The sequence below is a fragment of the Sciurus vulgaris genome, assembly GCF_902686455.1.
Source record: "Sciurus vulgaris genome assembly, chromosome: 6".
NCBI lineage: Eukaryota > Metazoa > Chordata > Mammalia > Rodentia > Sciuridae > Sciurus > Sciurus vulgaris.
The window spans coordinates 49349901-49375228 of NC_136466.1; the positions used below are offsets into that span (position 1 = coordinate 49349901).

A 25328-nucleotide genomic window follows, 5' to 3' on the forward strand; every position below is an offset into this window, starting at 1 on the left:
CTGGTTTTTAGTTACAGGAGGTTATTGTACTCAGCAGGTAGTTGTACTCTCCACTGTGCCAGAGGTTAGTTGAAACGACCCTGGATATTCTGAACACACTGTGCCCGTAGCCCAGCATTTAGTAGTGCCTGGTAGGACCTTCTTCCTGGCTCCCTTTAAGTGACATTCAGTCTGGTAGTCTGGGTGATGGGTCACCGTGTTGAGGCCTCAGAGGGCCTTAACCAGGCCTAGTTGTATAGGCTGATAGAGGGCTATGACTGGGAAACTTCTTCCTCCATTAAAAAGTGGTAGAAAGTGAAGTGAATTGTCTTTCCTATTAGAGTCAGACATACCTTCTTATTGAAAAACTTGTAGTACATCTTGTGGTAGCATTGGAAAAAAGGAGTGTTTTAAACAACTCTTGTATTTGAAGTCTCTGTTTTTTTGTTTTTGTTTTTGTTTTTGTTCTGTACCAGGGATTGAACCCAGGGGTGCTTAACCTCTGAGCCACATCCCCTGCCCGCCCCCTTTTTTTATATATTTTATTTCAAGTTGCTCAGGGCTTGCCTCCTTCTTCTTCTTCTTCCTCTCCTCCTTCTCCTTCTTCTTTAAAATATTTTTGTTTCTTTTGCATCTCTCTCTTTTAATATATTGGATTGTGTTAATTGTGGAGTTACTCATATGTTAAAGTCACTGCAATGCAAATCAGTCCAGAAAAGCTTACTACTAGTTAAGTCTAATTTCAAGTAAAAAACAAGTTGTAGGAGAAAGATTGGACAAGAGCACGGTGTTGCTTGATGGGGGGACAGAGAAACAATGCGTGAATCTAGACAAAACTGAGCCAAGTAATGGAGGCTTTCAAACCCTGTTCTAGTACTTTTAGCAACCGAAAACCTGGATTTTCTTTCAAGTTTGCATACAGAAGATGGAAAATGGCCTTTGTCAGACTTTGCCAGTAAATTAAAGGCCTTAAGCCCCTCTAACCGTGTACATGCATGCCTTGAAGTTCCATCAGATAATGGGTGATACAGGCAAGCTCCTGGTTAAAATGATCTGCATTGTGCCTGGAAAGAAGATCTTGCCAGAGCTCTGACCCTCCCTAGGCTTGGACTTAGAGACAAAGGAATGGCTGTCACTAAGACCTCCACTGACCCAGCCAACCCCAGCCTGAAGTCACAGAGCCAAGCATCTTCTCAGCTACCCCTAATGATATTTTAAAAATATATAAAAATGTTACAGCTTCTTTACCTTTCATCAGAATTCAGTGAGCCATAAATTAGCAAGAAAAGCTGACCCAGAACCTGACCCTTTGATGCTTTATTAGATGCCATTAAAACCTTGGAGAGGGGAGATTGTTAAAGCCTGAACTTGGAACCTAGAATCTTAGTCTAAGGATTCTGCAGTTTTCTTTTTTCCTGTATCTAAGATTGCTCTATTTTGTGATAATATAAACTTAATGAAAAAAATTGTTTTTTTCATAGATGCTAGACACTTGTTCTTCAAGGATTAAATTCCTTTTTGATATTAGCCAAAGTCTCTATACATCTGTTTAAACGTGGTTTCTAAATTTTTGGATACACAATGTGATGTAGGGCTTTATATTTTTTTTTGGTAGTGAAAAGAAGGTTTTGTTTTGATTGATTAACAAGGATAATATGGCAGAATTATTCATTTGTGTGTTCGCTATAGAATGTGCCCTGTGATGGAATGTGGGTGCAGTTCTGGCATTTGTGGGTTTGTATATTTCAAGGAAATAAAGGTACAGAGAAGCACTTGTTCGTTGCCTATATAAAGACTAACTGTACAGCTGACAGTTTAAAAATACTGTACTGAGACCACATTCCATGCCCAACAGTAGCATCTGTCTCCTTCATTCCAAGATCAACAAAAGGCGTTAAAAACCGATGCGGAAATGTGAGCAGAAAAGCCCCTTTCCATTCTCAAAGCAAGGGTTGAGTGAATGGCACAAATTGAAGATTAACTGGATGGAACTCAATGGGAGACAGTTCAGATAGGGTAGATTTACTTTTCAGTTTTAGAATCCAACTCAAATCATATATTCAAAATGTTTGACTCATTTTTCCCCCCAAGCATGTGTGTACTCTTTATAATACACATTGCCTCATATCTTGGAGATAAATTCAATGTCATTTTTCTAAGCTATTGCTATGGTTTGAATACACTTTACCTTCCAGAGATTCTTGTACTCAGCAGTTGGTCCCCAATGTAGCAATACTGAGAGGAGGTAAAACCTTTAAGAGGGGTGTCCTGGTGGGTTATGGGGGCACCACCCTCACAAGATTTGCCCATCTCCTGGAAATGGTTAGGTCTCATGGGACTGGAATAGTTCTCAGGAGAGCAGATTGTTACAAAGCAAGGCCACCCCAGTACTTGACCCCTTCCTCATGCTTCCCTTGCCACTCTCATTTGTGTTCTTGCCATGCGTCGCCATCCATCGGGGATGTGGTATGTGGTATGTGGCCCTCAGCAGATACTGATCTAGCCTCTGGAACTGTAAGCCAAAATAAACCTCATTTCTTTATAAAGTACCAACCTCTGGCATTTTTTTATAGCAACACAAAATGGGCAAAGATAGATATTTTCTGCCTTTTGCAGCATTGAGGATGTTAGAAATAGCATGAAGAAAATTTCAACCAAGTGTGTTTTCTTTATAGAAACAATGTTTTAACTAGAGGTTCTGTTATTTATCAAGAACTTAATGTCTAGAAACTGTTAGATGTGATAAAAAAGATTTCCCAAGTATGAAGATATGATTATAGACCTTGTTAATCATTTAACTCAGTTGAAGTGTATCACTACCTTTGTAAAATGCATATCAGTACACATGTATGCAGATTTTATAAGGGTTCCCTTCTGTTAGAAAATCAATCCAGATACCTTAAAAATACAAGTTGACCATCACAAATTGCATCTTAATATCTTTTTAAAAAGTTATGTTAGTTAGTACAACTTTTATTTATAGAGATCTTTGTCTTGTGTCTCTATCATATTGATTCTGATAATGTGATCAATGTCTTCTTGAGCATGCTCAACACCTGCAATCACTACAGAAGGTGTTCAGTCCCTCTGTTCATCCCAGAAACAAAACCTAGACACCAAATCCTCCACTCCTGCTTCCCAGCCTACCACTCACACATACTTCCCTTTTTTAAAACAAAAACTGCCCTAAATACCAAGAATGAGTTCTCCCTAATAATTGTGTTCAGTACTCTGTAAAACCCCAAATGTAAGAAAAGGCAAAGAGATGCGGGTATTTATCCCTGTGCCTTTCACCATTTGAGGAACTTCATCTGCTTCATTTATTTAGAAGCTGGCTTGGCGTTTTTCAAAATCATTTCCACACACTCCTCACCAGGGATGTCCAGACAGGCATAGGAAAGGAATCTGGCCAGGTGTAAGTAATCGGGCCAGGTGTTAAGAGAAGGAATCTGCAGTGGGAAGACCTGTGGCTCTCCTTGAGTTTCCAGCCTGGAGGAATTATCAGGCATGCACGTAGGTGAGTCCATGGAAGCCGAAGGCCGTGTCTGGGTGAGACAGGCTTAAGGACTGTCTGCAGCTGAAAGAGTTGAAGCAAAGCTATTGAGAAGGCATGAAGTTTTGGGAAGAGGACTTGCCTGGTTGTTTCCCCAAGCCTGGTGCACATGCTACTCCTGGTACAGGAAATGATTTTATGCAGCCCAGACGTAGCATTGAATCATCTTCACAATGTCATATTAGTCCTTCTCAGTTTCCTTGGAATCCTTTGCCTCTTCATGGAGAATGCTCATGTTGGGAGCTATGAGACCTTTGCTACCTTGGTCATACCAGCTTGCCTTCTTTTGTAGCACTCTGGTAGACATGGGGCTCCTAGCCTTTGGTGACAGTACATCGTAGCAACTAATCATGTTAGTGTTTTTCCTCATTGACTTCATTTGTCATGATTTTTGAAAAACATTTTAATGTTTTAAATCATTGTATCATAATCAGTTGATGATTATGATATATTTAGGGAAAGAGTTCCAGTTTCCATGCATACAGAACATATGGTTTCCTTTCTATATAAAGTAATTAATTAACTAATTAATTTCTAGTTTTGTGGTACTGAGCATTGAACCCAGGACCTCACACATGCTAAACAAGCACTCTACCACTCAACTACTTCTCCATCCCTTTTAATTTTGAGACAGGGTCTCACTAAATTGCTTAGACTGGCCTCAAACAAGCAATCCATTTACCTCAGCCCAAGGAACTGGGATTACAGGTGTGTGCCACCATACCCAGCCATGTAATTTCTTTTGTAATAAAAGTATACTAAGTAACGATAGGGAAATTAGTAGAAAAGGCAAGTCGGGGGACTTGCCTCAAGGGACCAGCGATCAGGACATGACCTAGGAAGATGTAGATGGCTTTCAGAAGAGAGATTTCATCAAAGATCCTGAGGTGGAAAATGCACATTTGAGAGATGAGTAAGGAAGTAGGCAGAAACCCCGGGATCCCATTGGAGAGTCAGAGCCGTGAAGCCTGCTCACTCAGCTGACTGCCAGCCCCAGGGGCCCAGGGATGTCAACTCTTGAGTCACCAGGAGTCTCATTCCCGAGGCTCTTTAGAAAGTGATTCAGAATGGTCTGAGCCCCCGGTCATTTCAATCAGGAATGGCTACTCGTATACCTCCAGGGGCCAGGAAATTACCCAACTGCCAGAGTGACCAGGTAGGAAATTGGAAAGGACCTGTGTTGCCCAACCTCTTTCATCAGCGTTTCCAGAAGATCAGGTTTTTCCTGAGAAGTCAGAAATGTGAATGTTTATAGGAAAGCTCCAAATCCATGCATGCTTTTTCCCCTTACAAAAAAATTAAAACATTATGGGAGCCCATTTTTGAGGTGATGTGAACATTCTGGAATTAAAGAAAGATAATGGTTGCTCAGCATTGTGGATGTGATTTAAAATCACGGAGTTTTTGACTTTTAAATAGGTTACAGTGGGTTGGGGTTGTGGCTCAGTGGCAGAGGCTTGCCTTGCATGTGTGGGGCACTGGGTTTGATTCTCAGCACCGCATGTAAATTAAAAAAAAAAAAAAATAAGATCCATCAACAACTAAAAAACTATTTAAAAAAATAAATTTACAGTGGTGAATTTTATGTTGTGTTAATTTTATCTCAGTGTACAAAAAAGAAAAACTATGGGCCCATCCCAACAGTGCCACCTAGAAGTCTGTAAGCTTTTTGTTGTTTGTCTGTTTCTGTGGTGCTGGGGATGGAACCCAGAGATGCTGCACCCTTGAGCTGGATCCCAGCCCTCCCCCCTTATTCCATCGAGACAGTGTCTCTCTCATTTGTTGAGGCTGACCTTGAACCTGCAGTCCTCCTGCCTCAACATCCTCAGTCACTGGGATTACAGGTGTTTGCTACCACACCCAGCTAAACTTTGTTTTTTAAAATGAAGGAATTTCTATTTGCTGCTTTTTTGTTTTGTTTTGTTTTGTTTTGTTTTGCTTCCATACTGGTTATTAAACCCTGGGGTGCTTTAACACTGAATTATTATATCTCCAGTTCGTTTTTTTTTTTTTTTTTTTTTTCCTTAAAGACCAGGTCTTGCTAAGATCCCCAGGCTGGCCTTGAACGTATGATCTTCCTGTCTTAGCCTCCTGAGCTACTGGGGATTATAGGCGTGGGCCACCACACCAGGCTGTTTGCTACTTTTGACATAAAGTAACTTTTCACAGGCAGGGAGTTGTCAGGAGTTAATGGAGGTCACATTGTGACCCTGCATGGACCTCTGGGCCTCTGTTGTTCCTCATGTGGTTCCCATGGCCTCTTCTGTTTCTGGAAACAGGGTTGGTGATTGAGAGGTGAGAGGTGGGATGGTGGGCTGACTTCCAGAGCAGTGAATGATGGGCAAAAGACAAAACTACCAAAGGTGGGTGCCTCTAACGTATTTTAGAGAAGACATTTATTTTGTTGTTATTTGGCAAAATTGGTTGGTTTTGTTATTTGACAAAGTTTGTTTTACCCAGATACCTACCATTAGGGAAGTAATCCATCTCCAAGACAGCAAGTTAATATATTTAGGGAAATTTTTTTCAATTCTTAGAAGAGAATGGCTAAAATGGTCTTTTTAGTTATTTTCTTTAACTGAAATACCAAGTATGTATCATTGGCATCGGAGAATTATAATTATTTTAGCAAAACTATTTGTCTTTCAAGCTTTTGTGGACTTTGTTATTTTAAATTCTAAATATTTTTAAGTTATGCAGTTTCAATAGGGATAAAATATAAAATTTTATCCAACAATCTTTAACTTTTACTTCCTTAATAACAAACTAACAAAGAAAGGTAGAGTTTGTGCCCTTTTAGATTTTCAGTTTCTTTTGAGTTAATCCTAAAAAGGCTACATCTATACTAAAAACAGAATTATCACCTATGTAGAGTATGAATATTCAGTATTTCATACCAGTTGTAAATGTTATCAGTCCATGATTTTTGAATGCTTATCTTTAGTTATATAATGAATCATTTACAAATAAACTTTTCCTCAAAGTTTACATTGAAATATTCATTTCTTATGTAAGTATATTTGAAATATGGCATATAATTAATAGTAATATCATTTATTTATAGCCTTATTTTGTTTGTGTTTTATAAAAATAGTATTCACTTCCTACACCCCTTCTGTCCTTCTGCTCACTCCGCTCAAACAGCCTGAGAATTTTTTTAATCCAGTAAATACATATTAAAGATTATGTATTTATTATAGGAAGGAATAAGTTAAAAATTGGAACCAATCACAAGGACTTTACTTTTAGGGAAAGTGGCACCAATAAACAGGACATAAAGCAGTTTCTAGTCAGAGATAAAGACAAAATAGAGCATTTCTGACTGGGATAGATGATAAAGTCTTCATGGAAGAAGTGATATTTGGGAAGGGCTTCAGGGATTTCACTGCTCAAGGAAGCTGCCTATACTGCCTTCCTGTCTCTGCCCAAATGTCATCTTTTCTGAAAGGCCTCCTCTGACCTCCCTGCCACAGCTCTCTTTGTCCTGGCCTCTGTTCCTCCTTGACATATTAATACATGCTTGTCTGTTTGTGTTACAGGTCTCCTTCTAGAATCTGAGCTTCCTGAGGGCAGGCACTTTGCCTGGCCCACATAGATGCTCTATAAGAATTTGATGAGTGAATGGGGAATCAACTTTTCCCTAGGATTTTTACAGATTTGGCAAATTTACCATCTCTCTCTCTGACCCCCTTGACACATTCTTTAGAAATAAGAGGGAGATTTTCTTACCCAAGAGTAACTTCCTGAAGTCTGTGACTAAATAACAAGTGTGAAAACAAATCATTATAATCTCCCCACCACTTCACCCTGCAGATCCTCCTTAGGAACTCACTGACTACACATAATTTTTGGTTAAATTATTTCTCAATTCCGTGAAACCTGCATGTGTGCTCTGGTTTCTGATACACAAGTACACTGCTGGGCAGGCTGTTCAATTCATGATTCCCCAGGAGGAGTTCCATAGGTTGTCTCTGAAGTCCATCACATTTCTGCCTGTAAGTCAGAGGTCACCCACACTGATGCCTATAGCACCCAGGAAATGAAACTAAATGGTGTGGAGAGCCAGGAAGACCTGGGAGAAACTGGAAGGATGAGTCGCCTTCTGAAGGAGGCAGTCAGTTTAGAACATTGTTGTCATGTGGGAATGTGGGTCCATTTTCATTAGCTCTTATGATTGTTCAAAGGAAATCAAACACAGATTTTGAGGTTAATTTCCCCAGTTTGCTAACACAAACCACTAATCCTAAGAACAGTGCAGCACTGTCCAGTCCAAATAATAGTGTGTCCAGATTACAACCTCTACTCTTCATCCTAACACAAATAAAACAGCCTGAGTGTTAGGAGGGGAGAGAAAAGGATAGAAAGGGGTAAAAACCATTTCATAGAGAACTTACATGCTTCCCTGGAAGTACCCAGTGGTGAGCAACACTGCTTCTGTAAACCTCTGGGTTTTTTCAGAATTTTATCCTAGAATTTCAGATCTTACTAGTTCTGATATGTGAAATGAAAAGTGTACTTTTAGGCCCAGCAAATCTCATCTTATCATTTACTTACGTTTAGCAGAATCTAGCCACGGGACCTGGGCATGGCTATAAAATGCTTGACTGATTTGACATTTTAATACAGTTACTGGAAAGACTGGGGCAAGAATGTTAGGAGGTTTTGCCAAGATGCATATTTGAGAGATGCCCAAGCTGAGGCCAAGAGGTTGCTGCTCCTAAAATACTCAGACAGATGGGTGTGAGGCATTTGCATGGAAGATTTCAGACCATTTGCTGTAAGGATTGAATTAACTAAATATGGTCAGTTCTCCAAACAAAGTAGCTAGTTATTCAGTATGTTTTGGCCAAGGGTAGAGGAGGAAAAGCAGATTAAAAAAAGAAAATACATAGCATGGCATGAAGCTCTTAGCACATCTCTCTCTCTCTCTGTCTCCCTCTCATGTGCACACACACGTTTACATCTCATATATAGGGTTATGTTTTTAGCTAGGGAGGGAGTGCAAAAATGCAAATAAATTCGTTTGTTAAGCTCTGGATAAGAGGAATTGAATTGATTTCCTGACTTGACTTCATGAATTGCTGTAGAAGGTATTGATGGGTTCCATTGACGCACATTTGAGCATTGCTAGCTGGAGGGCATGTGTTAAGCACTTTGAAAAATACAGAAATTAATAGATGTGGTGCCTTATCAAGGATCGCAAGTGGTTAAGGTTAGATAGGAGTTTAACTCTCCCACCAGGCAGGTCAGATGGAGCAATTTATTCTGGCCATCACACTTGGAAAACTTCTTGGAAGAAATGGTCTTTAAACTGATGCTGGCAGGACCAGCAGCACGTTTCCAGGCAGGGATGGAGGTAGAGGGCAAAGGGTAGACATACAGCTTTTTTTTATTTTCTGTTCTCTGATGTATAACACCTGTGCTCCTTATTTTTGGTTCAAGGAGTCACTGACCTAGGAGAACAGACAAACTCTAAGAAGTAGGATTCTGCAGCTGGCTCAGCAACATGTGGCATTTGATAGGAAATTCATAAGCAGTGGACATTACTTGATTTTGCTTTTCTTGTAGAGCAGCTTTGTGGTATAGTAGGAAGTTGAACGTCTCAGCTTTCTACTAACTGTGCACCCTTGGATAAGTCCCTTGACTTTAGAGCCTTGGTTCTCTTATCCGGCTCCCCACCAGAAATGCATATGAAAATGTTATGATGAAAATATTTTGCAAACTGTGGAATGTTACACACATGTAAACTGTAATTTTGTTATTTGCTTATCTTTATTATGTGTTATATGATCAGACCAGAAAGCTCTGTGACCATTGATGCTAGTTCAAGGGCTGGTTCAATAACTGAACTTCACTCCAGTGTGATAGGTACTAAAATCTGTTACTGGTTTTCTGAGTAAATGAAATGAATATTCATTGGGAGTCAGGGCCTCTGGCAGGGTGGGAGAACATGGGGTGAAAAGTGTAGAAAATCATGGAGCTGTTTAGATGATTTTTCTACACACTCTGGTGAAAGATTGGATCATATCAACAGTAGAAAGACTTTATATCCTTAAGAAAATATATAAATAGACCAGCCTAATTGAAATGTCTCTAAGAAAAACCAGCATGTTCTAATTCAACATAGTAAATAAAGAAGGATTCATTTAATTTGAAAAGAAAAAGTTCCCCAAAGTCAGTTTTGTGTAAACAATTATGGGATATTTTTCATTTAATTTCAAACCCATCTGTAGCCTAGAAATAGAGCTGGGTCCTGTTCAAACTCTGATTTGAAGAATCATCTAGACAGGGGATAACTTTTCTATTCTCCTAGATATGTTATCAAAATTCCTTGAAGTTTTGAAGCACTATTTTGAAAACATTTTCTCTGGATTCCATGTACAAGCTAGCATCTCTTTTTTTTGTTTGTTTGTTTGTTTGTTTGTTTGGTGGTGCTGGGGATTGAACCCAGGGCCTGTGCTTGCAAGGCAGGCACTCTGCCAACTGAGCTATATCCCCAGCCCTGAGATCTCTATTTTTATGAAAAAAGTTTAGATAGAATTATATCTGCTCAAAGTCCTCCTTCAACATGCTTCTGTGGCTAAAGTATGTCTATTTGAAATTTTAAGTGTACTGTTCTAAGAGTACATCTTAGAGCAGGGGTCCCCCAACTTTACACACATAGGAATCGTGAGGAGTACTTCTTGTAAATGGAGACTCTCAGACTGTACACCTAGAGGTTCTTTATGTTTGTTCGTTCATTTGTTTTGGTACCCCTGGAGGTTCTGAAAAGCAGGTCTAACAGTTACTTAGACTTTTCCAGGCAATTCTGATGCTGTTGGCCAATGACACAGAATTCTGCCCTGGATACCTGTACACCTTTCCCCTCACCACCAAAACCCTCCTGAAAACTAAGCACCTTTATAGTGAGCATTTCCAGGGCCTTCACAATAAGTTATACATAGTTAATGTTTAAAAAAGTTTGCAGGATACACACACATCCTTTGGTTTTTGACATACCAATTTATGAACAGAATTGTTAATCCCTATCTAGCCATAAGGATTTTGTAGGTCAGCTGTGGAATATAGACACATTTGTGTCCAAGTAGGGTGGAAGCTTCTTTTTCTTTGAGGTTGATCTTTTGCAAAACCTCCCTCAAGCCTAGCCTCCCTCTGCCTCCCTGTCCAGGAAAATTAACCTTTCCTGTCTTGGCTCCCTGTATGTTGTGTGCATTGTCACATTCCTACTGTAGAATTTACCATGGTGTGTTCTGCCCAACTGGGCTTATCTGCTCCCTCCCTCCTGTGTGAGTCTGCGTGCCTGGAGAGAAAGAATCCTGTTATTTAGCTTTGAAACCGCGGTGTCTGATACATCATAAACACTCCACAGAAGTTTTTGTTGAATGTGTTAATGTTCTCTCCTTTCCTCTCACTCCTCAGGCATCCCATCCTAGTGGAACTTTAACACTGTCTCCCTTAATGATAAGGATAGCAGTAATAATGACAACAATAGTAATTGCTTATATAGATTGATGCACTTGCTTTGCATCTAGTACTGTTCTAAGTACTTTATGTGGATTATTTTTACTTAAATTCCTTTTGTCAATAAGGAAACTGAGGTGTAGAGAGGGTAGGTAATTTGGTCCAGGGGCTCTGGCACTCAGTGGCTGAGTCCTACTTCTGACCCAGACAGTCCGACTTTAGAGCTGGGTTTACAATCACATTGCCTGCCTTTGCCTGGCATTGCCCCACTGCCTGTCTTGCCCTCCCCTATTTGCTCAAGATCATTTTGAATCCATTCTAGAGGAATACCAAGACCCCTCGTCAACCTGTTAACCAATTAATTTCACTAACCTTATCTCACAAATTCATTATTGGTTCCTATGTGGAATTAGTTTGGAAAACTTAGGTAAGCAAAGTTACAATGCTTCTTTATTGCAAAAATCAAGAACTTGCCTGGTGCACACCTGTAATTCCAGCAGCTCAGGAGCCTGAGACAGGAGGATCAGGAATTCAGTCAGCCTCAGCAGCTTAGCAAGGCTCTGAGCAACTCAGTGAGACCCTGTCTCTAAGTAAAATACAAAAATGGGCTAGGGATATCGGTCAGTGGTTAAATGCCCCTGGGTTCAATCCATGGTACAAAAAAAAAAAAAAAAGAAAAAAATCAAGACTTTTAACATAAAAGATATTTTGTGCATCTCCAGAGGGAACCTGTTATATGCTGTTTCCAAACATGCTTAACTAGAATAAAATTTTCCCCATGAGATTCTTCTTAACTTTAAGAACTACTTTTTGTTTTCTTTTTAACAAAGTTTGGAAGAAAATCTGGCTAGTGCTCTTGTGACATTCCCAAGAAATTTCTCAGGTCATAAATATTTGGGTAAATCCCTACTTTTAATCCTTTCTTAATTAAGTAGGGTGACTACTTATATTTACCTGGGACAGTCACAGATCTGTTGTGATGGTACAATTACCGACAGCACCTTTTAATTTAAAAGTATCCCATTTGAATGATAAACTATATGATCACCCTAGTCACAGTATTCACTTGCCACAGCCTCTAACCCCCATTAAATTAAAGATCCACCTCACATACTTGCTACCTTCTCACCATTCACTGAAGGAGTCTTACTGCTATGGTGTGGGTGGTAACAGGTGAATAGCCCATGTTCCTCCAGCACCTTGCCTGTTTATGTTAGTTATGCATGGAATTGTGGACACCTACATGCTTTATATTCTTTCATCACTCAAAAGTTGCAGGTCTGAAGAATTGCAAACTTCCAAGTCTTCTTTGCACTCTCAGTATCTATTGATGTATTTGCTTATCTATGCAGGGGGCTGTGGGTCTGAAAGGATGCCAAAAATCTAAACAGTTGTTGCCTCTTGGAAGCAAGGGTTGGGTCAGAGCCATGCAGTGAGTGTCAAAGCTGAGGAGAATTTTCACTTTATATATTTGTGTTCTGGCTTTGGAACAGTTTAAGTAATTTTTTTTTTTTTTTTAGGTTAAATTCTAAAAGGTCTTAAAACTGCTCAGGTTCTTTGAAAACAGACAGTTTAAAGCCCAGCTGGGTTGAGCTATTACGACCTAGTACCTCATTGAGAGAGACCCAGTCTTTTTTCTTTTCTTTTATTTCACTTCCCTTACCCAGACCTTCTTAGGTCTTCCCATGTCTTCAAGAGGAAACCTCTTCTCTAAAACTTGTGCATTGTAATGTAGTTCAGACAATAGCTTGAAGCTAGATGTCTCTGTGTTCATGTTCATCTCAGTTGCAAGATAACCTTCCTCTTAGTGTTGGTGTGAAGCTTCAGTAAGGTAATGAAAGTTCTGGTCATTTCCAGGAATAGTGTAATAAGAATTTTTAAGTGGTGGCTGCTATTATTATTTATTATCGTCATCATTACCATCATCATTATTGCCTAGGACAATCAATATGTTTTTGTGGCTATAAACCTCTTGCTCTGTTGTTGGGTAGCCACAACATGCAATTTTTTCCCCCTGTAACCTCTGCTCTGATATTTATGAGACTGATATTCTTTGGGTTCTAACCAGCCACTTCATATAAACGTCACCAAGTTTTTCTCCAACCAGCCTAGAATCATTGGGTTGTCTTATTGATCCAGAAAGGCAATAAAGACATCACATGCTCCTTGGGGTGGGGGAGAAAAAAGCAGAGATGGGGTCTAATATGACATTGAAGGAGCTGAAATTCCTGATGTTTTCAAAACCATCATCAAACTAAACCGCGGAAGAAAAGACACACAGTTGACCCCCAAACCATGGTGAAAAAATTTCAGAATTAAAGAAACAAAAACAGCTTGAGAGCACACAGGGAAACTCCCCAGTGTTTTCTCCAAGATCTAATTTTCCTTGGCCACAAAATTAGCAAATAAAGAGATAAAGAGAAGTGAATTCAGAGCACAGTGTGTAAACATTGGCTTTGAATCTCTGCTCCTGGGTTTCAAGTGATATCAAACCAGATAGCACCATTCAGAGTTCCTTTGAGCCTAGCACACTGGCTGGGCGTTACCACATTTGTAACTCATTCAACCTCTTTTAAGCCACACCAACTTGAAATGACTCCCACTTAGCAGATGAGAAAACTGAGTTTTGAAGAAATTAAATTGCATCCAAACTTATAAGCCAGGACTCTTGATTTGGAGCCATTTTTTTCTATCCATGCTGTTCTTCCTTGGCTTCCTGCCCAGCCTCTCAGTCTCTGGTTCTCTGGGAGGCTTGGATGCTCCACATAAGAATGCTGACTGAAGTGAGCTTATCAGCTGCTGTGTCTTTACTGCAAGTTTTCACTCTGGCTTTATTTTTGGCCCATTTCATTTGCATCTTGCCCCTGTCCCTTAGATTTGCAAGGATGTGGAAACTGTTTCTCTTATCTTTTTGTGGTAGGCTTTAATTCCATTCTCAATGAGTCAGTTTTCTCTAGGCAAAATACCTTTATGCTACCTGTCATAGTCCTTTGCAGTCAAATCTGTTGCTAGCGAGAGATTCAACACCTTAAAAAAAGAGAATTTTTCTTCTAAAGAGCTTTATATTATATTTTAAAAATGTTATCATGAAAAAGAAAATATGACTTCTTACTAGCTAAACTACAGGAGGTCTTTCCTCACACAGCCATCTGGTATTTTGCATATCTCAGTTCCATAATGCTTCCGGAAGGAGTTGATTAATTTGACCGAGTGTGATTCAGTACTAAAGAGCACTTCAGAATGTATTTGAAGTTTAGTTTGTTGTGTTCTTTAAACAAACCTGTGGAGAAGGCTATTCTGGGACAGGCATTATGTGAGACTTTTATGTGGTCCCTCCAAACTCCAAGAGGGTGGATCACCATTCTCCAGTTGTAGATGAGGAAACTGAATCTCCATAATCTCCCTGAGCAGTTCATGGAACCATTAGCCACAGAGTATTTGGACTTATATAAGGACACTCTACTTTTCCAGGACCCTGGGAAGATAAGTTGCCCCAGGAAAAGAATACCAGTACACTAAAGGTTCATACTTCAGTTCTCTTAGTTTAAATATTTTTGATTGAAAAAATTCTAATATTTGTCAAAGGGTGTGTTTTTTAAGAAATTAAACTCATGACTCTTATATACATACAAATTAGTTATATCAAAGATATTTCTTAAGTCAATTAATAAGTGAAATGGTAAGCTCTTCCAGTTAGTTCAAAGGAGAATCCTAAGAGCAACACATAGGCAATAAAATAAAAATAAAAATTAAAAAAATTTTAAAAAATCAGGAATTGATTGTAGCTAAGTAGACTAATTTTATTTGTATCTCTACAGAAAAGAGCCACTTGTGATATTATCAGTTCTCTACAATATAGAGAATTTTTAAATGTCTGAAGGAAAGATAATAAGAGAATTCTGCAAGGGTTGTTAGACAGTTCCTCATACTTCCCAGAAAAGACCCTGTGAGAGGGGTCATTTCAAAGCCACCATTTTCTCTGACATGTATCTTCTTTACTATGTTGTCTTTTTAAACGAGGATGTATTTTTCTGAAGTGGGTATGAGACATGGAGTGAATGACTTAGCTTGTCACTGTGATAATGTATATTACTGGTCCTTAAGGGGTCAGGAAAACGTATATACATCAAAATGTTCATTCCCCCAGGAATGGTGGCACACATCTGTAATCCTAGTGTTGGGAGAATGAGGCAGGAGGATCACAAGTTAACCACCAGCCTGGGGAACTTAGTGAAACCCTGTCTCAAAATAAAAAATTAAAGGACTGAGAATATAACTCAGTGGTGGAGCACCCCTGGGTTCAATCTCTATTACTGAGAAAAAATGGGGAAAGGGAGGGAAAGAAAGAAAGAAATGTGTTCATTTGGCGTCAGGTTAAAGATCCAGGATGTAGTGATCCGCCCAGGACTACACTCGGATGTGATGACTACCACCTGTGTGACCTAAGTACGATTTTCGGATTAAGATGCCTGGCACTTGTCTGCTCTGTGTGGATGATAGTGTTGCCTCCAACTTGTAACCACGGTTGTTGCTTTTACCCTTCCAGAGCCAACCCTCCTTCAAGTTCAGATCTTTGCTGCTCTGCTAGCTGCGGCCCTCACCCACCTTTGTCTTCTCTTTCTCTCTTCCTTCTCCCTCCCTCCTTCCCTCCCTCCCTTCCTTCCTTTCTGCCTATTTGTTGTTTGGTTCTTCTCCATTCTCTTGCATTTCCTACTTTGGGCTTTCCAGCAGGGAAGCTGCCATCACAGATGCGTCAGCAGCCATTCCCAGTGCTCCTTGCTTTTCACCCCAGTGTGAGGAGGATCGCTCTTAGCCTGCTGAGTTCTTGTGACAGTGCATAACTTCAGTTTCACCACTTTCTTATCACCAAAGTTGCCTTTTGACTAAGTCCTTTTGAGTTTGGAGTTATTCAAATATAAAGAGAACTACAATTTTGCATTTTTTATTTAAAAATTTTTAATTCAGCCATGTTTTCCAACAAATTGTTTTCTTTTTCCATCCTTCCTAATACTGGCCATGCTGAATCAAATTTTAAGTAGGCAAGGATTTGCAAACACATGTGCATCTGTGGTTACTGCTTAAAAGTTCCAAGTATAACAAATTTGTTGGGTGAAAAAATTATATTATTTGCTGGTGAAGTTGTAAAGAAAGTTAGAATACGTCACCATACAGTATTGGCAGATTCTTAGAGGGAATAGTTATGAACCTTTTTTTTAATTTTCAGAAAACTAGTTTTTCATTTGTTAATATTATTAAAAGGCTTTTCCTCTTTGTTCCCTTCTGCACATGTTTTTTCTTGGGTCCGTGGGTCAGTATATTTTTACCATCAACATTGATCTCTAACTTTATAATCATTGATGCTAAAACCAGAATTCCCAACGGCAGTTTTCTTTACAGCATCCATTGCTGAAATGGACTATTTGATTAAGTCAGAGAGGGAGGGAGGTAAGGTAAGTGGATATATAAATCTTAAACAGCTCTAACATAGTAGGAATTCTTTGCATGTTTTTTATATATGGCATGTTGTTTTCATGAGTCAACAATTTATACTTCTACTTCCAAAGGCAAGTGGATCAATCGTAATAGGTAAAAGACTGTACCTGTGCTTTCAACATTTTCCCCAAGGGGAACATCTCTGCGCATCCTACTTTCTTCCCAGCACAGTCTTTGGTCCCTCCATCATGTGTTTAAACATAATCCAGCCAGAAGCCGGAGTGGGCTGTGCTTAATCTTCCACTGCCTCACACCTTGCTTTTACTCAAAACATTTGTGATGTTGTCCTTGGATGTTTTCTCTTTGTGCACAACCAATCTTTCCTCTTCCAAAGAGCTGATTGGTGATGGCAAGAACAGCCACACTCTGAAGTGCATTTCTAGGGAAGAAAACCACATGTTTAGTGAGGTAAACCAAATAACTTTCTCTAGCTTTTAAAACAAAAACACCTATATGTGTATAAAAGTCCCGTGTTGTAGGCCAGCACATTTTCATTGGCGAGTATTTAAATATAGTGAAGAGATGGGAGAAATTGACTTTTAGACCAGGCGCCCTTCTAGGCCCAGGAAATGGCCCAATGAACAAGATAGTCTCTCTGTCCTTAGAGAACTTAGGTAGCAGTAGATAGTCGGACAGTAAAAATTTAGGCAAATGATGATTTCAGCAATAAAGAGGTGTGGTGGCTAGCAAGGAACTTAAATGGAGTATCATTTTCTAATTTACATTTTATTTTGTTTTACATATTTTTAGTTGTAGATGGACACAATACCTTCATTTTATTTATTTATTTATTTATTATTTATTTATTTTTATGGGGTGCTGAGGATCAAACCCAGTGCCTTACACATGCTAGACAAGTGCTCTTCCACTGAGCTACAACCCCAGCCCCTAATTTATGTTTTAAAAGTATCTGGTTGCTGTGTGAAGAGATTGGAAAGGGCTTTTACTGGATGGTATCTATAAAGTTGGAGGAAAATATATAGAATTTAGAGACCTGAGGAGAAGATAAAATGGAAAGAACTTGGTAATGGGCTCAGTAAGGGTCAGGATGGTATGGTGGACAATTTCCCAGGTCTTGACTTAAGCAAATGGCTGGAAGGGAAACTATTAATTGAGATAGTAAAGAATAGAGGAGGACTACTTTTAGGGAACAGGAAAGAATCAAGAATTCAGTCTTGGACATGTTGCTTTTGTGATGCCTGCAAATTCACACAGGAAGAGAAAAAATCTTAAATACTTTTGCAAAATGAGTCTGGAAAAACGGTCAAGGCTGAGTTATAGCTGTGGGAGTTGTTGGCACATGGGTGGTATCTGGAGCCATGGGAGTGGATGAGATCACACGGGGGCGAGAAGAGACTGAAGGAGAAAAACTTGGTCCAGGACTAGCTGTGAGATACACCAGGCCTGGAAGGGATCTGGGAGAGCATGTGGAACTGACAAATGAGCCTGAGCAGGAGTGGCTAGCGGCAGTTAATTTGCAAGAAAGAAAAAAGTCATGTTTTATGATCACAGACCACACATTGCTGGCCAGCAGCTCTTAGCCACAAAACCCAGTTGGCTCAGAAAAAGCCTCTTCTAATGCTGGAAAATAAATTCACTGCATGCATGTCTTCCTGGTAGACCGAGAAAGTGCTTCATCTTCATTAAAAGTCTTTTAAAAGACGACTATGCTAGAGCAATCCAAAGAATGAAAGTGTGACGTACTTGCTGTGTTTCCAAACAGGGTTTGAAGTTCCACTGGGATGAATGTGAAAGCCTTAGAGATCAGCTTCCCTGTCCTGGTTCAGACTTGGTTGCCAGTAAATGGGAAATGATCTTGCTTAGCAGGCAGCAGGTTTGCTTTTACATCCTTTTGCAGGAAGTTGAAGTACTGCCCCAAAGTTTTTGTTTCTTTTTATGTTTGAAATTAAATGGAACATTGAGATTTAATAAGAAAAGTAGCTGAGAAGAGATGCAAACTTGCAAGTCCAGCCTAGGATGAAGAGTAGCACAAAGGAATCTATTGAATCTCTCTCCCTCTGGTACAACATATAAAGTGTGTCCATCTGAGAGACATTGCGGAAAACCCCAAATGGGACCATGCCAAGTTCTAAAAGATTAAAAACAGAATAACTTTTCAACTTTATGCAGACTACATTGTTGAAATCCTAGAATTATTTGCTGTGTTTCTGAAAATGTTTGGGTATCTATTCCTGCATAAGTCAGATATGTTTATTTGTTGAGGTCCATCTGGAGAGTTCTAAGATGAATGATGGTCCTTGGTCTTAATATAGTAATATTAACTATGTGGGTGCTATTTCTTCTGATATAAATTCTTTACTGTGAATTAACACTCTTTTGTAAATTATTGAAGAAACAGGAATAGAAATAGACCACTGCTTAACTGACAACATTGAAAAGCTTGGAAACTTGCATAAAATTAACTTTCTCATTCTTTTTCACTTTCCTTTTCTTTCTCAAAATAAATTTCAGTTCTTTTTCTGCAGTTTCAGTTCATATTTCAGAAGTTTAAGTATTGGCATTTGTGAGGGCAGCACTTCTAGTTCAATCATGAGATTCTTTTAGTGAATATATGAGATTGTCTATTTATGAATGATCATTAGGAACCACTCTGTAGTTACCTGTACAATACTATATTCCTACCATGAGACCAAATTTCCAATAGAACATGACTCTTATTTGCCCCAATTTCACATCTAAAATGACAGTTCCAGGTTGAGGGAGTCACCCTTCTTCTGTGTCCTCCCAGCCTGGGTTGGAAAGCAGTAACCTTCTTGCTTCCTAATTATGCTGTCCAAACAAGAAATAATCTTATATCATTGATGCCCTGACTTGTTCCAAACTTTTTATCTTTTATCACTGAACTTGCCAGCAGCTAACCTAGCTCATACATTGGCATGTGCAGAGAGAACAGCTACCTTGGGGCCCAGAGGTGGGGTAACAGAACAGCAGTTCTGAAGCCTTAGGAAAAGAGGGGTAAAGCACAGTTATAGAGAAGTAGCTTTCAGATTGGAACATGAACAGAGCAAGGGAAATTGTGGTAAAGGAAAACTAAACTTGATTTGAGGAGTAAACAATTTTTGAGCATTTTCACTGACCTGCTCCAAGCTAGAAGCATTATACATACAACTATTATATATATATATATATATATATATATATATATATAATATATGTAATATATATAATATATATGGTGTATCTTAAACATTTGTCAAATTAAAAATTGTCATTCCAAGTAAACTCTAAGCATCAGCTTTTTCAAAGTATGTTTTTCATATAGCACATTCTGGTAGCTCATGAAATAGGGCTATTTCAAAATGTATAAAAATTTAAAGGGAACAATGGGTCATTCATCAGAAATGGCAAATGATGTTGAGCTCTCTGAGGAGTGTTTCCTTCCAAAGCCTGACTTCTGGGAGTTAAAATTCGAGGTGGTCAAGATGGCTGGGCTGGAGAGTGCCAGTCAGTATCTTGTGAAATTAGGATTTTTTGCAAATGGATTATAAAACAGGGCCCTCCCTTTCATCTGCTTCTAAGAATTTCCCATCTTACCCAAACTCAAGGCTTTGCCATTTATCCTCCTTTCATTTAAATTAATTGCTTCTTTAAATTGCTCAGGGTTACTATTGCCTAGAGGACAGGTGTAGAGTGGATTTTATATTTTTAATATATTTTATAAAGTTAAGTCAGGTAAAAATTGCATAAAAACTTACCACCTCATGAGACATACTGTTTTGAAATCAGAAAGTTATTTTCAAGAAAGTCACCAACTTCTAAAGGAAGTATTGACTACATAGCAGAAATTAGAAAATATTTGAGTTACATATCATCCTGTTAATTCCATAAAAGAGAATCTGATGTCCTGAAATGTAGGAAAAATTAATTTTCTTGACAGAGATTTTTATCTGTGGATGGGAGGCAAACCACAAACAATGGGAAAATGAGGAAAAATACTCTTTAATATCTGGTTTTTGATTTGATTCTCTTATTGATATTTACTGATCTTTTATTCTCTCTCCTATTTTTTTTTTTCCTTGTTAGTGGCCACAGATGTCTTTAACTCCAAAAACCTGGCCGTTCAGGCACAAAAGAAGATCTTGGGTAAAATGGTGTCCAAATCCATCGCTACCACCTTAATCGATGACACAAGCAGCGAGGTACTGGACGAGCTCTACAGAGTGACCAAGGAGTACACCCAGAACAAGAAGGAGGCCGAGAAAATCATCAAAAACCTCATCAAGACAGTCATCAAGCTGGCCATCCTGTACAGGAATAATCAGTTTAATCAAGACGAGCTGGCACTGATGGAGAAGTTCAAGAAGAAAGTCCACCAGCTTGCTATGACGGTGGTCAGTTTCCACCAGGTGGATTACACCTTTGACCGGAACGTGTTATCCAGGCTGCTGAATGAATGCAGAGAGCTGCTCCACCAGATCATCCAGCGCCACCTCACTGCCAAGTCACATGGACGGGTTAATAATGTCTTTGATCATTTTTCAAATTGTGAATTTTTGGCTGCCTTGTATAATCCCTTTGGAAATTTTAAACCTCACTTACAAAAACTTTGTGATGGAATCAACAAAATGTTGGATGAAGAGAACATATGAGCTTGTGAGTTAAAATTGTGACTGACTGTGATTTATCTGAAGATGGAGCACTGCTGATTCATGAAGGAACAAAGGAATTTTTTTAAAAGGTTATACATATTTCAGAAAGACTTTGCCCAGCTCGACTGTCAGACATTAATGATAGTGCTTTCATGAGGTTTTATTTGAAGAAAACATTGCCAAAAATTCTGGCTAAAAAGCTTGTTAATGGGTGACAGATCATGGGAAGATGTATGGCTGGTAATGCACGTGCAGAGTTATACAAAGAGAAACTAGTATGGCCCCGAATTTTAAGACCTTTTTAGGGCAATTATTGTATTGGTGGCACATTGGATATTTCTGATATGTACAAAATTGCATATTTTGTCTCACTTATATTCCTTACTATGTATATGCTCTTTTGTGAAGCCAAGAACTTTCTCTTGCTGTCATTGCTCCTTTTGAATCAATTCTATTTTCAAGTCTACTCTTGATTCTTCTGTTAAAGATTATGTCATTGACATTCAAGAATTAAATCTGAGGCAGTCATGTTGAACCTTCAGAAAAACAGAAAACTCCATATCTAAAATCAGTACTGTGGAAGTGAATTAATTAGACATTATGAATGATGTCCAATATAAGAATATGCTTCTGAAATTGAGTACTTCTTTTGTACCAACAATGATACTTAAATTCTCAAAAATGTAACAGCATGTTATTGCTAGGAAGTGCTTGCTTTGAGTTTATCTTTGATGTCGTCTTTGAAAATGTGCTGATACAGTCTCCATTATTAACATCCATTTCACATGTTAGAGACCAAGAGAGAATATATCTATTAACTGGTTTTGATATTGGGGCAATAAAAAAATTAGTAACATTAAGAAAGTAAAAAAAAGAAAAAAAAGAATCTTCATTTTAGAGATGAACCCAACAAAATAACTTAGGAGTATGTGCAGCAAAAGGGAAGAAAAGATGTTGCTAAAGAACCTAAGCAGAAAGATGAATGCATTTTAGTGTTTAAGAAGGTTTGATAAATAAAGAATGTCACTTTTTTATTTACCTATGAGATTTTGGTATTTTGTTATTGGCTATTTTGATGAGTAAACTAAATATTTGCATTCCAAACAGTTTATCTTTGTTTTCATGTAATTTTAAGTATAGCATTTGCTTATTTTCAAAAAAGAAAAGGAAACCTGCTAGCTGACTGTATCATCTGGGAAATAACAGGCTCAACCACCAGCACTAAATATTTATTTGCATTGTCACTCTGTCTGTGATTTAGTGTACTCTCTGGCCTTGACTTTGCCCGCCTTGCAGAATACTGACATTAAAATTACAGTTCACTAGAAAGGGTCCCACAAATGAAAATTCCAGAAGTTGAAATCTGCTTTAGCCCATCACCACCTAGAGGGGGATGGTCAGTTTCTCTAGGACTATTGTTTGCTTGGCTAAGACAAGCAGCAAAGGCAGAGTATCTTCCTGCTTGATATTAAATCCTGACTCAAAGATTTGAACTAAAAGTAACATTCTTATTTCCTGGAGCCAGTAGGTGATCACCAGAGGTTATAAAATAGCATGATGACTGCAGAATTGGTCCTTGAGTTTCATAACCTGCTAAATGGCTCAGGAATGGAGTTCAACAGCCTAACTCATTCAGCTCTCTCATTCTTGCATGGGAAAACTGAATGTGAGTACTGATTTGTTGCCTTCTGTTCTCCACCAGATCACTCAGCAGGAGTACAGATGATGGAATGCCTGAGAAGATGGTGAATGAGCTTCTTACTCATTTCTAGCTGTGGACAAGAACTAGGGAGAAAAGACTGGAGTGGGTGCGGGGGGTTTAGATCTGTCTGGGCACATTTGGATCATATTGATGCTCCTGCAGGATAACAATGAAATATGCCTGGGAGTGACTGGAGCAACCCTTAGTCTCACACAGAGGAAAGGCAGTGAGGAGTACAGGCATCTCTCTGTGTCTGTATTGGTTCCAGGATCCTTGCAGATACTGAAATCTATGGATGCTCAAGACTTTTGTATAAAATGATGATGTAGTATTTGCATATAACCTACCTATAACCTCCCACATTATTTAAATCATCTCTAATTACTTATATAACACAATGTAAGTGCTACGTTACATTGTACTGTTTAGGGAATAATAACAAGACAAATACATCTGCTGGGCACAGTCATGCACACTCTTTATCAGGAGACTGAGGCAAGAGGATCACAAGTTCCAGGCTAGCCTTAGCAATTTAGAGAGGCCTTAGGCAACTTAGTAAGACCCTGTCTCGATTTAAAAACTAACAAGGGCTGGAGATGTAGCTCAGTGGTAAAGTGCCCCTGGTTTCATTCCCTAGTAGAAATACAGAAAGGAAGGAAGGAAAGAAGGGAGAGAAATGTACATGTACTATACATGCTCAGTACAACATTTTAAAAATACTTTAAATCCACAGTTGGTTGAATCCATGTGGAGGGACAACTGTATACTGAAAGGAGTAATTCTATTTGCTATCATATTTTAATTTTTAATTTTTTTGACATTTTGGTACTGGGGATTGGACATAGAGGTGTTTCACCACTAAACCACATACCCAGTCCCTTTTTTATTTTTTAATTTTTTGGTACTAGAGATTGAACCCAGAAGCACTTAACCACCGAGCCACATCCCCAGCCCTTTTAAAAATATTATATTTAGAGACAGGGCCTCACTGAGTTGCTGAGGGTCTGAGTTACTGAGGCTGGCTTGGAACTTGGACTCCTGCTTCAGTCTACCGAGTTGCTGGAATTATAGTCACGTGCCACCACACCCAACCAGCTGCTACCATTTCTTGAGGGGACCCATTACTTTACCAGTCTTGTGTCTGGAAAGGATACCTTAGAAGAGTCAGTTACAAAATCATGATTGGCAAGTTAATTTCTCATACAGTTGGACTTCCATGAATTTAGAGTGGCTGTGAGGGTGGGCAGGGTAGAGAACTAGAAAGAATTTGAATGGACTTCTAGTAGGTAATTCAGAGCCAAGTTAATAGTAATTTGTGTATCTGATGAACCTTCTTTTTATTCATTTATTGGGGTACCAGGGATTAAACTCAGGGATACTCCATCACTGAGCCACATCTCCTGCCCTATTTTGTATTTTATTTAGAGACAGGGTCTCACTGAGTTGCTTAGCATCTTGCTTTTTCTGAGGCTGGCTTTGAACTTGAGATTCTCCTGCCTCAGCCTCCTGAGCCACTGGGATTACAGGCATGCACCACTGCACCTGGCTATGAACCTTCTTTTTAAATGATCTCATCTTAGATTTTGGAAAAGAAGGAATTGTGCTATAATTGAATTTATTAATTTTATGCTGTTGGCTTTCTGCAAAAATTAGGAGATAGGATGGCATGTGGATGATGACATAAACACAACACAAAGTGGTTATTATGTGCCAGGTAAATTAATTCATTTACTCCCTGCCACAACCTTCATCAAGTCACACATGAGGAAACTGAGGCCAGAGAATTTAAGGAGTTTGCATGAGGTCACATAGCTACTGTGACAGCCAGAGTATCAATAAAACCTTGTTTTTACTTAAATATAGTATGATTAAAGGGAATTCTCCTAACATCATTGGCTCAGAGAAGCCTATGCATTATACTTCTGAAATGTTTTTTCAAATAGTGACATTTTAGGCAGAATTTAAATCACTACAGGTCTAACCTGTTTTCTGTAAGATCTGGGTCTGATTTTATACAAAGACATTTTTCAAAGTTTTCTACATGGCTCCGAATTTGAAGGCATCTTGTGGCTCAGATTTCGGTCTCTTGTGGAATTTCAATTCAAGGTGCTAACAATTAAGGATGACTTTGAACATGACTCCTGAGGTAGGGTGTGCCCCCTCCCCCACAGCAACCTTTACCAGAGGCACAAGAGCTCTGTGCTCTTCAGACAGCTCCCTATTGTGTTCCACAGGGCAGGTATGGCATCAATTCAGTGCCTCCACATTATTTTTCAGCTTTGGAATCTGCAAACATTTGATCCATAAGCTAAAAAATAGCCTTGTACTTTTCTAATTATTAGACCTTTCATAGCAACTCAATTATTCAAAAATAAAAGCATGTGTTAGAAACGTAATGGTACAGAAATATTGTTTTTTTTGTCTTATAGTATATCTTTCACACTTATCCAAAATACTTTTTCTCCTATTATGTAAATACTCAATTTAAAAAAAAAAAATTCACAAAGCTTAAACTTTCTGATGGATTCTT

General features: G+C 38.8%; 1 protein-coding gene across 5 annotated transcripts in view; it reads left to right on the top strand.

Moving 5' to 3' along the window:
* Window positions 1-22141, top strand: part of TNFAIP8 (TNF alpha induced protein 8) — a 112272-nt gene extending 90131 nt beyond the window's left edge. For 4 of the 5 annotated variants that reach the window (XM_079145697.1, XM_079145696.1, XM_079145699.1 and 1 more), the window contains exon 2: window positions 20531-22141. In XM_079145697.1, coding sequence (XP_079001823.1) covers window positions 20531-21096 — 566 coding nt within the window. In that variant the 3' untranslated portion in view covers window positions 21097-22141. Of the gene's footprint in view, window positions 1-5837; window positions 5896-20530 lie in introns of those variants that run through there. The other variant, XM_079145698.1, reaches the window with a different exon arrangement.
* The last annotated feature ends 3187 nt before the right edge of the window (window positions 22142-25328 follow it).